Source organism: Euprymna scolopes, chromosome 19 (genome assembly GCF_053919585.1).
Source record: "Euprymna scolopes isolate OS-2025 chromosome 19, ASM5391958v1, whole genome shotgun sequence".
NCBI classification, from domain to species: domain Eukaryota; kingdom Metazoa; phylum Mollusca; class Cephalopoda; order Sepiida; family Sepiolidae; genus Euprymna; species Euprymna scolopes.
The window spans coordinates 134,485,426-134,500,404 of record NC_136500.1 but is presented as its reverse complement, the minus strand read 5'-3'; the positions used below and the strand labels follow the sequence as shown (position 1 = coordinate 134,500,404).

General features: G+C 32.1%; 1 protein-coding gene across 2 annotated transcripts in view; it reads left to right on the top strand.

Moving 5' to 3' along the window:
• Positions 1 to 14,979, top strand: part of LOC145239991 (cardioacceleratory peptide receptor-like) — a 949,161-nt gene that overhangs the window by 813,959 nt on the left and 120,223 nt on the right. For both annotated transcript variants that reach the window (XM_080103573.1, XM_080103574.1), the window contains exon 7: positions 923 to 1,074. In XM_080103573.1, coding sequence (XP_079959699.1) covers positions 923 to 1,074 — 152 coding nt within the window. The remainder of the gene's footprint in view (positions 1 to 922; positions 1,075 to 14,979) is intronic.

Below are 14,979 nucleotides of genomic sequence, written 5' to 3'. Positions count from 1 at the left end.
CTTTCGCGCGAGGACTAATATATATATATATATATATATATATATATATATATATATAAATTTAAAGGAGATTAGAGCAATAGTCTTAAGAGCTGAGTGTATTTCAATGTAACAGTGAAATTACTAGTTTAATTGAAATACGGGAAAGAGAAAGTGCTCGTTGTAATTTAGATATATAATAAGCTCGATAGGTAGATATCCTAGAGCTAATTCAATATTAAGTAATGTGATTTACAATTTAAAATTTGAACAATTAAATTTCAACCAAATTAAAAATCCGTTTCATAAGGAGGGACAACAACAAAATCAATTATCTGTACGATCGTTTCGGAAAACAATGCTTTTTTATTTTGGTAAACATCCAGTTATGAACAATAATTACATATAGTTTTTTAATAAGCAAGGTGTCTTCGTCAGCAAATTTTGTAGGGTTTTTATTAAATCTAAAAGACACCATAACTAAACCTAGCATTAAAAGTAAGGCAGATGTATCTGAATATCGGCTGCTAAGTTTTGAACGATGAGGGTACGCTATGTCAATGATGATCTCAGACAATTTAAAAATCTTAAAGCAAATTTTGTGGCAAATGAACTCTTTTTCCTAGACTGTATATGTATATATATATATGTATATGTATATATATATATATATATATATATATATATATATATATATATATATATATATATATATATACTGATATTTATATATTAACATCTAGAAATTACAAATTGTAGGTTCCAAAAATTCGTATTCGAATTCCTCTCAAGTAGTTGTAAGATTTTTGACAAGATTATGTAGGGTTGAGCGTATGGACAACAGTCTTTTTTTTTTGTTTTGAATTTCAGATGGAATCAGCGGATGCGGAGTTGATTTATGGTAGGAAGCAAATCTAATTCCAGTTCTTTTGATTCTTTACAGGAACACGTGCACGGATTCTTGTTGCGTCAGCGTGGATATTTTCAGTTCTCTTTTCGATTCCTTCATTGATTCTATTTGAGGACACACCGTCTCCAAATGACGAATTAATTCGATACTGCTATTTGGATCTCTCGGAAAAATGGCATTGGATGGTAAGCTTCTTCCTTTATTTTCTGTTTTATGGATATTACACCGGTGGCGTTTTTTTTTTTTTTTTTTTTTTTTTTTTTTTTTTTTTTAGTGGAAGGGTTCTTGTAATATTTGTTTTACATTCTCGTTTTTTAATATTACATGTTGTTTGTAGTTTTCTTTGTTTATTTTTTATTGATTTCTGGTATTCTTGAAACGTTTTCTATTTTACTCGTTTTACTAAATTGTATAATCATATTATAAATATTTTCTTCCTTTGGGAGTGCTATGTATTGTTGTCGCAATTTTACTAGATGTAGTTACTGTGCTCATTTATTACATATATATATATATATATATATATATATATATATATATATATATATATATATATATATATATATATATATACACATATATATATATATAGAGAGAGATTTACGTACACACACACACACACACACACATATATATATAATTATTTACTATAATAATTAAATACTTACATACACTAGCATTTCATCCTTTCGGGGATCTTCAGTGCAGGGTGTCACGATTAACACCAGACGATAAATTAAAACACAGCAACCAAGCGATCTGTGGTTTGCATAGCAAAGAACGTATATTCGGCTACCATTAACCGACTTTATTCACCTGAAAGTGCTCAACGGTAAGAAACAGGTTTCTTAAAGGGGCTGTCATAATTATTTGTATTTTTACTATAATAATTAAATACCTACACACACTAGTGTTTCATCTTTTAGTTAATCCTCAGTGCATGGTGCCACGAGTAACACTAGTCGAAAAATTAGAACTCGACAACACGTGCTATTTCTTCTCGATTAGGAAAGACCGTATCCAATCCGCTACAATTAACCGCATGAAATAACGTTGAATTTAAACATTTTAATTTTAAATGTTCGTTACGTCAGAACAATGATCTAATCGTTATACGATGATATATGCATAAGAGCTAAATTGACCGGCTTAATTCAACCGAAACTGCTCAACGATAAGAAATGAGTTTCTTAAAGGGGCTGACATTATTATTTACTATAATAATTAAATACCTACAGACACAAGTGTTTCATCCCTTCGGAAATCTTCAGTGCCGGGTTTCACAATTCACACTAGTCGATAGATTCGAACCCGGTAACACAAGCCATGTCTGGCTTTATTAACCGCATGAAATAACGGTGAATTTAAACATTTTTTTTAAAAATGCTTTTTACTTCAGTCAGAGTGATCTAATCGTTATACGATGATCTATGCATATGAGCTAAGTTGACCGTCTAATTCAACTGAAAGTGATCAACGATAAGAGGCGACTTTCTTAAAGGGGTTAACATAATTATTTACTATAATAATTAAATACCTACAGACACTAGTGTTTCATTCTTTCGGGAATCTTCAGTGCAGGGCAAAGATAAATTATACATCATTAAATGTCAGGAAAATGATAAAATAATTTTTATTTACTTTTCTTGGTGTTGTCCGTCTAATCTATATAATTATAAAACTCAAATGGCCTTGTAACGAGTGAGGTAGTCCACTTTCCGGTTTACGACACCCGGTTGCGTATGCGCGCATAGATATTAATCCATAACAACGTAAACAAATAAACACAAACCGCTTTTTTGCAGATTTTAACCTGCGCACTGAAATATTACCGTTATTATTTCGAAATTATTATTTAACATGGGTAGAGTACGGGTGTTTTGCAACTATTCTTTATTACAACTATACTGTCGCTATTTTCTTACAACTAAACAACTTTGACCCGTTGACAAACATAAGAACAATTGCAGTAAACCCAAGAATATTACTACTACTACTCTCTATCCGTCTCTTTCCCTTCCTTACTTTGTTTGTTTTTTTAATTTTTTGTTTACATTTCTAGATACAAAATAGTTGTGTGAGAAGGTGAATTTGTTGACAAATTTACTAATCTATTTCAATATTAGTTTTATTTTATTTATTTAGGTGTTATTTTTTTTTTGCTTCAGGTTTTATTAATTATATTTTTTAAATTTTAAGTTTCTATAACTTGGTTGACGGATTCAAATATGGGTTTTTCATTCTTATATTTCTCATCTGTAGGTTCATGTGCGTTTTTGCTGCTAAGTGACTTTCGTTGGCGTTCAATTCGTAAGAAAAGTATGTTTAATTTTCGATTTTTGAGCAATTAATCGGAAAAATAGGTAACTTTACACGAACAGGAAGGATTTTTTTTTCATGTTTGAGTGTTCCGTCCGTGATTTTTGATTTTAATATACTTTCATAGAAATGTGTCTGTTATGTCAAAAAACAAAAAACTATTTTCTATACGTCACAAGTGCCACGCTCATACATGAATTCCATAGCTAATATAGCATACTGACCCAACGGGTCACGGGGAGTCTATGATTTCTCTAAAAATAGCCTTATCCGGCTCATAATTCCAGTCCGTAGTTCTGTTTGTTTGTTTTTTCTTCATTTTGTTATGATGAAGAGGTAATTCCTTAGAGAAGAAAAATATAAGTGGGCGTGCTGTCCAGTTACTTATCGTGTGCGTTCACTCCAGTTTCGAGCAGGAATATGAAGTCAAAAAGTAATTATACAAGATAAATTAGAAAACTTAAAACGCCAGGAAAATTCTCCAAGGAATTACCTTCTTCATAACAACAAAATGAAGAAAAAAAACAAAAACAAAAAAACGAAAGACTAAACCTATTACCCTGATAAAGCTATTTTTAGCGAAATAATGGACTTACAACACAAACACAACTAAATATAAATGATTTTTATCATTTTCCTGACATTAAAAGTTTTCCTATTTACCTTTAAATTCTGCTAAAAATAAAAGTCTTCTAAAAGTGTGTAACGAGTTTTATATTATATATATATATATATATATATTTTTTTTTAGGGGTCAACGGCCAACTAGCACCGTGTGTGTTTGAATGTATGAGTGTGCTGGGGTGGAGAGGGCTCCCGTAAGCCATGGTGAAGGCAATCTTTCTAGGAGAAGCAAATCTCTAATTAAAAAAAAAAAAACATAAAGTACGAGACCAGTACCCGCATTAAACTGGTCGGTAGTGTAACTTGTGGCTGGCTATCTTGATCTTGCTTGTTGCTGAATCTCAACATTTTGAACCGAGAGAGAGAGAGACTTAGTACAAAAACACAAGTACAAAGGTAAGACTCTGTAACATCATCTGTGTATAGATACTCCCTCCTGTCGTGATGAAAGTCATTTTTGGGCTTATGGACTTTAAGTGTCTGAAGGAATGGCACTCGTCTTACAAGACGTTGCAATCATCATATATATATATATATATATATAAGCCTGATGAATCCCTACAGTGGATGAAACGCAGAATATTCAGTGTAGCTTAATTGCCATATATATTTTATAAATTACTAACTAGCTCTACCTACGTATTGAGCAATTTTGAAGTAAATACTTAAAGTTAACGCATAAATCTATACTTTCGTATATTAAATTTATGTAAGTAAATGAAGTAGTTATATATATATATATATATATATATATATATATATATATATATATATATATATATATATAAAGCAGGCTCCTTCAGTCTTGGACAGACTATGCATGCCCACGAAGGGTTGCTTGCGCGTGAAATTTTTGTGGTGGTGCGCAATCTCCAATCACACCTCTCCTGAGACGACATTGTTAAATACCAGTGGCAATTGAAGAACAAGACGACTGGAAACAAATGCCGAGATAAGCGGAGAGCACCTAGAGCGGCTAGAATTCCCAAATGGTCACCCATCTGATACTAGCCAGACTCAACGTTGCTTAACTTCGATGTTCCGACGAGAACCGGTGTGTCAACACGAGTATGCCATATATATATATATATATATATATATATATATATATATATATATATATATATATATATATATATATATATATATATATATATATATATATATTTATTTATTAACACTACTCACATATTGAGTATATATATATATATAATTATTAACGTATATATATATGTATAGTTATTATTATTATTGAGTATATATATATATATATATATATATATATATTATATATATATATATATATATATATATATATATATATATATATATATATATATATATAATTATTAACGCTACTCACATATTGAGTACTTGTAAACACTGGAAGATTTATACGTAAAATCGTATATATGCTAGTACGATATTTTATAAATGTGGTATAAATATGGTAAATCTATATATATATGTATATGCATATATATGTGTACACAGTGCCGCAAAAAGGAAAACCCGCACATGTAATATTTTCAAAAACTCAAAATATAAGCTGAATCGAATGTATCTGTTTAAAGAACCAAAACGTAATTTAATTTGCCGTTAATTATTACTGTGTAGACTAAAAATGGGCAGAGTTATTGTGTAGGGAAATGTACACAGACACACAGACAGACACACAGACACAGAGACACGTTCACTTTTATAGATATACTCGTTTTTCAGCCCGGCGTTGCCCGGGTGTTTGTATGTGTCTGTTGACCAAAAATGAAAAGCCAGTGATAGTTGGAAGGTAGACTCGAACCCGTACCGCGAAGGAGGAAAATAACTGGGGGGGGGACTGAGATCCTTGCGGTTACGACGACCGCCAAACCTGAAGCTGTATATGTTAACATTTATGCTGGACAATCATAAGGAGAAGATACCATTAAAATATATCAGCGAAAAAGGCGACTCCCGCCTATAGACAAGTGCCCAGTTGAAGGTGAAGATATTAAATTTTTAGCCAGTTTTTCGATATTTGTCGTATAAAAGGTCGGGTTTTTAACTATACTGATTTTGTAAAAATCCGTCGCCGCGGTCAAAAGTTTTATGTAGACATGCAAACATACATACATACACACATACATACATACATTTATATATTGGTAGCTGAAGATTTTCGACCCAAAACGATTAAAACGCTTGCCCTATCTCTGAATATCCTTTATGAAAAATTTAAAATGTTTAGGCCAGAAATTGTGTGAGTAATTTGTTAGAGACCGCAGAGGTCATTTTTTAAAACATTTTACCCCTATTATGACCCCTTAAAATTTATTGTTTTGGGCTCAAATAAAGTCATTAAGTTAGATCAATGTCCGAGAAACCTATATCTAAAATTTCAAGTGTTTAGACATTAAATTGTCGGAGGATATTAGTAGGGTTCTCAAAAGTCAAATCGTTGAAATTTGACCCCTTAACAGCTACATTTTTGGCCGAAAACCGATCACATAGATTTTCCCAAATCCCAGTACCCTGTATATCAAATTTTGAGTCTGTAGACTAAAAATTGTCAGAGCTATTGCATAGGGAAATGCACACAGGCAGACAAAGAGACGGACACACATACACACAGACACACATACACGTTCACTTTTATATATATATATATATATATATATATATATATATATATATATATATATATATATATATATATATATATACTAGCTTCTCGTTGCCCGAGTGTTTGGAGCAAATAAAACAAAAAAAGAAACAGTCATTTTTTTTTTAATTTGACCCCTATTCTGTCCCCTTAACGTTTTTGATTTGGGTTCAAACAGAGTTATTAAGTTAGATCCATGTCCAAAAAATCTATATCTTAAATTCCAAGTGTTTAGACCAAAAATTGTCGGAGGAGTTTGGTAAAGTTCCCAAAAGGAAAATCGTTGAATCTTGACCCCTTAAAAGACAAATTTCTGGCCAAAAACCGATCACATATATTTTCCCAAATCTCAGTACCCTGTATATCAAATTTCGAATCTGTAGACTGAAAATTGACAGAGTTATTTCGAAGGAAAATGTACACAGACACACAGACAGACAGATACACACACAGACACGTTTACTTTTATAGATATGCTAGCATTTCAGCCAGGGGTGTCCCGGGTGTGGAGGTGTATGCTGAACAAAAAAAAAAAAAAAAAAAAAGCAAAAACGGTAAATTTTTAGAAATTTGACCTAGTATGACCCCTTTAAATTTATGTTTTTTGGCTCAAACATAGTTTTTATGTTAGATCCATGTCCAAGGAACCTATATCTAATATTTAAAGTGTTTAGACCCAAAATTGCCGGAGGAGATTAGTAGAGTTTTCAAAGGTACAATTTTTTAACTTTGACCCCTTAACAGCCACATTTCTGGCCGCAAACTGATCACATCGATTTTCCCAAATCTCAGTACCATGCATATAAAATTTTGAGTCTGTAGACTAAATATTGATAGAGTTATTGCCTAGGGAATTGTACAGAGACAGACAGACAAACACACATACACGTTCACTTTTATAAATATATAGATAGATATATAGATAGATGTGTGTGTGTGTTACAGTGCTCAGAAAACGCACTTTTATATTCTCCAAAACACTTTGTTAATGGTTAATTTTATTATTTTCTTTTTTTCTTATTGTATTATATATATTTCCCTAATTTTTTCATCCAAGTTTCCGTGCCAATTTTCAACTTTGTAAATGTTTGCAATATATATATATATATATATATATATATATATATATATATATATATATATATATATATATATATATATATATAAAGATTGGTTTGGCTGGATAGTTCTTATTTTATTCCTAATTTTCAACAATGAATTTAATCCATTGATTAATTCAAGTGAGTACCTAGTCTTAAGTTATTTAAATATTTTTGCGGGATACAAAATTTCATTATGGCTATCTAAAGAAGAAATTTAAACCTGTTCGAAAATAATCTTTATTTTACATTGTGAAATTTAAAAATAAAAATGAATCCGTCAGCTGACCGGTTTCGAGGCTCGCTCAATAGAGATAAAATCGAGCTTCATTACGTTTTAAAAATAAAATGGAGGGAACAATGAGTCAGAGATGAAAAGTAGGGGGAGAATATATATATATATATATATATATATATATATATATATATATATATATACATATATATATGTATAAAAAAGTAAGGGAGGTTAATTATTAAATAGAAACTAGATTAAGTCCTAAGAGGTTTACTTTTTGTTTGCAAAGAGAAGGTCTCAGACTCTTAATATATATAGTTTCTAGAATTTTGAGATGGTAAAGAGAGTGCGACTTGCTAAGGATGGAAAAAGTGCACACTAAAGTTCGAAGCGCAAATACGATTATTTATAAGGTGTTCTCCTATAGATGATCCATGGGTATTGTTCAAAACGTCCGAATGTAGGTATTTTCCATTTCGAATTTTGGATGGAACATGTTGTTTGCCCTATTATCTAATCTTTGAGACGTCCGCCCGACGTATCGCACACCGCAGCTACATTTAAATAAATGAATAATAGAATTGTTATGGTGGAGGGAGCAACATATTAACAAATTGAAGATAGAATGGGTTTACAAGAAAAAAACAAAACGGTTATTTGATGCAAAGTAACATTGTTGTACGACAGAAGAAACTTGCTTGGTAAATCTATCACTAATATTACCTAGCCTAGGTAGGCGTAGGAAAATAGGGCATTTGTCAACAAATTCCTGTTTAATTTTATCGAAATTAGATTTTTTTTTCTAATTGTAGATTCCAGAATTTGCAAAGGAAAACCAGTATTGCAAAGAGTCTTGGTCATAAATGTGACTTCATCATTTAATTTGGAATCTGAGCATATCATACAAGCTCTATGGATAAGGGTATTGGTTAGATTATATTTTTTATTGATGGGGCAAAAAGAGTCCCAACGTGTGTAAAGACCAGTGAACGTAGATTTACGGAAGATGGAAGTCAAGAAAACGGAAGGTGTTTTACAGACCAGTACATCTAGAAAAGGAAGAGAAGAATCACTTTCATTCTCTATAGTAAATTTAAGAACTGGGTGAATATTATTAAGGGATGCAAAAAAAGGTATCCGCTTCCGTTTCATTGTTGAACAGAAAAAAAGTGTCGTCAACATAACGGAAATAAATATCTGGATTTTGAAAGCCAGATAAAACACCCTTTTCGTGGAAACCTACAACACTATTTGCCAGAGCCGGTCCCAGGGGAGAACCCATGGAAAAACCATCTATCTGCCTATGCATAATGTTATTAAAACTGAATTCGACCTATATGGTGGCGAATTCCATACTTCCACACAAATAATCTAAGGAATAGGGGGACTTGGGAGCTGACTGCGATAAAATGCTTCGGCAATAGTCAATTATCAATAGTCTCTGAGAGTGGAACGCAGGTAAAATAGTTTCAATATAAAAAAAACACATGGATTTGTCAGTCTCAGTTTAATTCTGCATAAATTTAGCAAAATAAAACATCTCTAATGCAAACGGAACTATACTGTTTCAAAACTGATTCTAAAATATTAGTAAGCCGTTTGCCTACTTTATGTTGGGCGAAACCTATAATGGATAATATAGGTCTTAAAGGAACCCTATTCTTATGGGTTTAAATTAAACCGTAGAGAACCAGTCAGTCTGATCAAATAAGGAATGGAGGAAGAAAGAGCTTCACTCTTCATCCAGTTGACCAGACGTCTTTGGAATCTTGATTCAATAGATACAGTAAAGTCATGTGTCTCTACCGGACCTAGCTGTACAAATTTAGAGGTGTCATTGAGGATTGCCATCATTTTATTGATATAATCCTGGTGGTCAAGTATAACAACTCCAGAACCTTTGACCGGTTTAGTGATAGTAAGGGATTTATTCTGGCGTAGTGTTTTGATAGCACGGAAATGTTCATTTCGCCATTTGGATTCACTAAACAGGGCAGATGTACCTGCATATGAATGGGAAATATCATTCAATTTCGCCTTAAGATCACTATCCTTCCTGTCGAAAACAGTGGAAAGTTTTGCTAATTGAGAGAAATTAAATAAAAGCAAGCAAAGGGATATAAAAATAAATTTACGAAAAACAAATATTTATCGCACATGTATTAAGGGTAAAAATAAAACACAAGAGACACAAGGGTTTGAACACAACATACTGCGAGAAAGGACGAAAACGCGACACAAATGGTAACGTCACAAAGTTACTTTTATTATATAGGGGAGGATGAGATTAATGATGAAATTACGAGGATATGGAACCTACTATCTGAAAATGCCGACGAAAAATATATCGATTAACAAATACATCTTTACAAACAATACAATGGCAATTTAGTAAATAAGAGAGGGGTATACAGAGACAGGGGGTTTACAGTTTTTACTTTTCTTAATTTTTTCTTTTGTTTCTGGTTTTTAATAGATGTCTTCAACAATCATCCCTTCGTTAGTACATACTTCGAATATATATTTGTCAAAATTTACCGTTTCCTCGTCATTTTAGTGTCGACATTATCTCTTTTATTTCGCTGTTCGGATGGGGTATTCCTCGGCATTATTTTCTTTCTTTCGCTGTTGGAATGGGGTTTTCCCCGGCATTATCTCTCCCGACTTTGACAGATTGTTGCCCCTCTTTCTTTGTCGCGATGAAAATTTTGCACCTCCGCCCGGCGCGGCTGTTCGGCTGAGCGTCTAGAAAAATGTCTTTTTTTCCCCCTCTCTCTCTCTCTGTTTTTTCCCAATACTTTTCTTATCCTTCTCTTTATCTCTTTGTTCTCTAACACCCGGAACTAAAAGTGGTCACAATGTACGCTGCTGACCGAATGACCTTTCAACTGGCTAACAACTCTGCTGAACGTCTTTCTCTTATACTCTTTCTCTCTTTCTTCTATACTATCTCTCTGTCTCTCTTTCTCTCTGTTGGTTTTGACTCGGCGACAATCACCTTAACAGCAAAATTTCTGGCCTAAAATGACTTATTAAGATATTCCCAAATCTCACTACCCTGTATATCAAATTTCGAGTCTGTAGACTGAATATTGACAGAGTTATTCAGTAGGGAAATGTACACATACATACACACAGGCATACATACATACAGACAGACAGACCCGCACTTTCACTTTTATAGGTAAACTAGTATGGGCGCCGGGCGTTGCCCAGGGTGTTTGGAGGTGTATGTTGAGCAAAAAAAGTGGTAGTAAGAAGGCAAGCTCCAACCCGTACCGCGAAGGAGGAGAAGAACGGGGGGAAAACGTGACGTCTTTGCTGTTACGACCACCGCCAAACCGGAATGACGTAGGTTTAAATGAAGGCTAGATAATCGAAAATAGGGGATAACTTTTGAATATATCGGCGGAGAAAGCGACGCCTTCATGTAGAAAGGTGCCCAGTTGAGGGTGCAGAAATGAATGTTTTTAGACAATTTTTCGGTATTTCTCGTCTGAACGGTTAAACTGCAAAACGATACTGATCTTGTGAAAATCCATGGCCTCTGTCGAAAGTTTTAGACAAACATGCAAACATACATGCACACACTTATATATTGGTAGCTCAAATTTTCGACCCAAACCGATTAAAAAGCTTGCGCTATCTCGGAATATCCTTTACGTAAAATTTAAAATGGTTAGACCAGAAATTGTCTGAGTAATTTGGTAGAGACAGCCGTAGTCATTTAAAAAAAAATTCCCCTATTATAACACCTTAAGATTTATTGTTTTGGGCTCAATCAAGTAATTATTATCAGATCCATGTCCAAGGAACATGTATCTAAAATTTCTATTATTTACACCCAAAATTGGCGAAGGAGTTTGTGAGAGTTCTTAAAGGGTATAATCGTTGAACTTCAACCTCTTAACAGCCAAATTGCTTGCGGAACACGGATTACAAAGATTTTCCCAAATCTCTATACCTTGCATGTCAAATTTCGAGTCTGTAGGCTTAAAATTGAAAGAGCTATTGTGTAGGGAAATGTACACAAACACACATACAGACAGGCACTTTCACTTTATATATATATATATATATATATATATATATATATTTATTTATTTATGCAGACATTATTAAAGACAAGTGAAATACATGCTTTATGATTCTTATTTAAAAATTTCTTTGCGATATTCCGTATAATCTTGTTTATACCGGAATCAAAAATGTAGATAAAAGTTTCATATCAATCAGGACCGCTTTGGATTCGAGTGCAAATCATCTTTACGTGGAACTCATGGTGCTCATGAAGATTTAGTTAATAGGAGCAAAATGAGAATCTACAAAAATGAAAATTTAATCACACAATAAAAATTATCAAGTGATGGGAGATTAAAGGCATGTATATGTTTAGGAGTTACGCAAGATATTTCAATACCCTGATGCTTTTTTCGAATGCGGGGTTATTAACAGTAGTGCGTTGGGTTCTAATATAAAATGCTAAAACATTTTTAACTTTTTAAAATTGTTTTCATGTTGTACAATTTTTGTATTATAAATCTCTTCACTTTAATAGCTTTTTTCCTTGCTTTTGGAAATTGCTCCCTGTTTCCCTGCTTGTGCCAGCATGCAGGGATTCAAATGTAAGGTGAACAAACATCTTGTTGCACAGCTCCCCACGTTGAATATCCCTTGTTTATATTTAATGTAGTCTTTTATATCTCAGATAATGTGCCCTAGGTTAGGGTTAATATAATCATTATAAAAAAACATCTTTGTGTCAACTAGTTCGATATAATAGAAAGTAAAATGTTTTGAAAAAAAAACCCCTACAAATATGAGGGTCATTCGAAAAGTAAAGCCTCCTATCTTTTTAACTAAATAAAGTTAAAGAACTACGAAGACAGAAGGTGTACCTTTATAACGAGTGATTTTGTTTCTCTATCTTGTGCCCCAGAATTTAAGAAAAAATTCCATAGTAATCACCATTATTAGAGGGGAGAGTTGTGTTCTTTTATTAAATATAAACATAATATATATATGTATATATATATATATATATATATATATATATATATATATATATATATATATAAATTATTGGCCTTTTGGCCATGATCAAAGTGTAGTATCTGTTCTCAATGGGGAAGCAAATAAATACTCCCACATATAAGACCTTGGTCAATGTAGGCGCAACCCTTCATACCAATTGTCACTATCCAGCTCCCCTACTCCCTGGGGTATTGGTCCCCATTTCCCCTTCACTCCTCACATTAAAAATCGGCTGTGTGCCTAATTTGCTTGGTTGGGGATCAAATAAATAAGAGATTTAAAAAAAATGTGTCGTTGTGTGATAAATATATGTGTTCGTTTTTTGTTGATTTACATGTTTTCTAGAGCGCATTTGAATATTGGTTTTCTATAATGTGTTTATAGCCGAAGTTGTTTTTAACTACACGGTTTGAGTTTTAAACTTCTTTTAGTGAAAATGTTTCTATCAACAGGAGTTAAGCATCTGTGCATATATGCCTTATCGTAAACTCTAAAGTTAAATTGCATTTTCATGGTAACATATATTAATTTAATTAGCATTTTCATGGTAACTTATATCAATAGAATTAGCATTTTCATGGTAATATATATCAATAGAATTAACATTTTCATATTAACATATATTAATAGAATTAGCATTTTCATGGTAACATATATCAATAGAATTGCTTTTTTGAGAGGTTAAAAAAGAAAAAAAAATAGAATAAATAAATAAAAGCGAACAAAAAATCGGAATTTTTTACCGAAGAGTTTATAAAAAATCAGAAATTTTGATGGTATCTGAATCACAAAAATGTCTACCTATTTTCCAGCGGCCGATGTCAGTGGGCAGCATTTTGAGGGGGTAAAAATAGAAAATAGAAAAAAATAGATAAAAATAAATAAAAGCTAACAAAATATCTAAAATTTTATACTGAAAAGTTTTTAAAAAATCGGAACTTTTTAGATATTGGACTCCGAAAAATATGTCCGTATTGTACGAGTGGCCCATGTCAGGAGCCGGCATTTTGAGAGGTTAAAAAGTAGAAAATAGAAATCATAGAAAAAATAAATAAAACTAACATTTTTTTTTTAAATTTTGAGGTAAAAATTGAAAATAAAAATAAATAAAAGGTTAAAAAACTGAAATTTTATACCGAAGAGGTCGTAAGAAAATCGGAAGTTTTGGAGGTGTCGGAATCGGAAAAATATGTCCTAAATTTACGATTCCAATACCGATTCTTTTAACTTGGAATTTAATTATTCATTATTGCTACTAATGATAAATATTTATTGTTCTAAAATCATCACTAAAACTAAAATTATAGTAGCATTAAAAAAAGACGTGAATTTATTTTATTTGTAAAACAAAGCTGTAAAATAAGTTGCATAAAATCTCTAGGTAATTTTTGAAAAATTAACCAAAAAATTATTGTCAACCAACATACTTTCAAACATGACTGTTAATTAAAGGATATTGCGGAAAATAAGCAACAGAAAATTACGTAATTTTTGGAATTGTAGAAACATTAAGCAAGTAAGGAATAAAACTCGACTGTGAACAGATGTTATGGTCGTCACATCAGAGGATATACTTTTAAATGGGAACTAAGGGCTACACCTCAAATACTATTTAAGTGGCTTTCTATTTTGATAGTAAAAATACTGCCGAATTTCTGTCAAGTATCGAACTATCACAGTTTAATTGATTTTTCAAACTATTAACACAATTTTCTAATCACGGAGGTATTTTTGATTAAACCGAAATCAATACCCTTGTCTAAAATTATATTTTCCTTTTGTTTTATTCGACTTTCATTTTGTTTTATGCAATTGCACCTTAAAAATCTTGCCGAAATAAAGCACAAAAAATTATTTTTAAATTTAAACTTTCGTACATTAATTTAACCTAAATTGATTCATAATCATCATTTCCAGACTACTCTAACATTGTAGAAATGTGCATTAAACCGAAGTCTGACTGGCAAGTTTGTGAAAATCTGTGTAATCTCTTAGACCCCCCCCAAGGCTTACAGAATTTATTCCCATGAAAAAATAATAACGTTTCGTAAGTGTTCCAAAAGGCTACAATATCTCTGAAATGAAAATCATTTGACGTCCAAGCGTTTCTCAATGGGAAGGATCTCGAGATCCG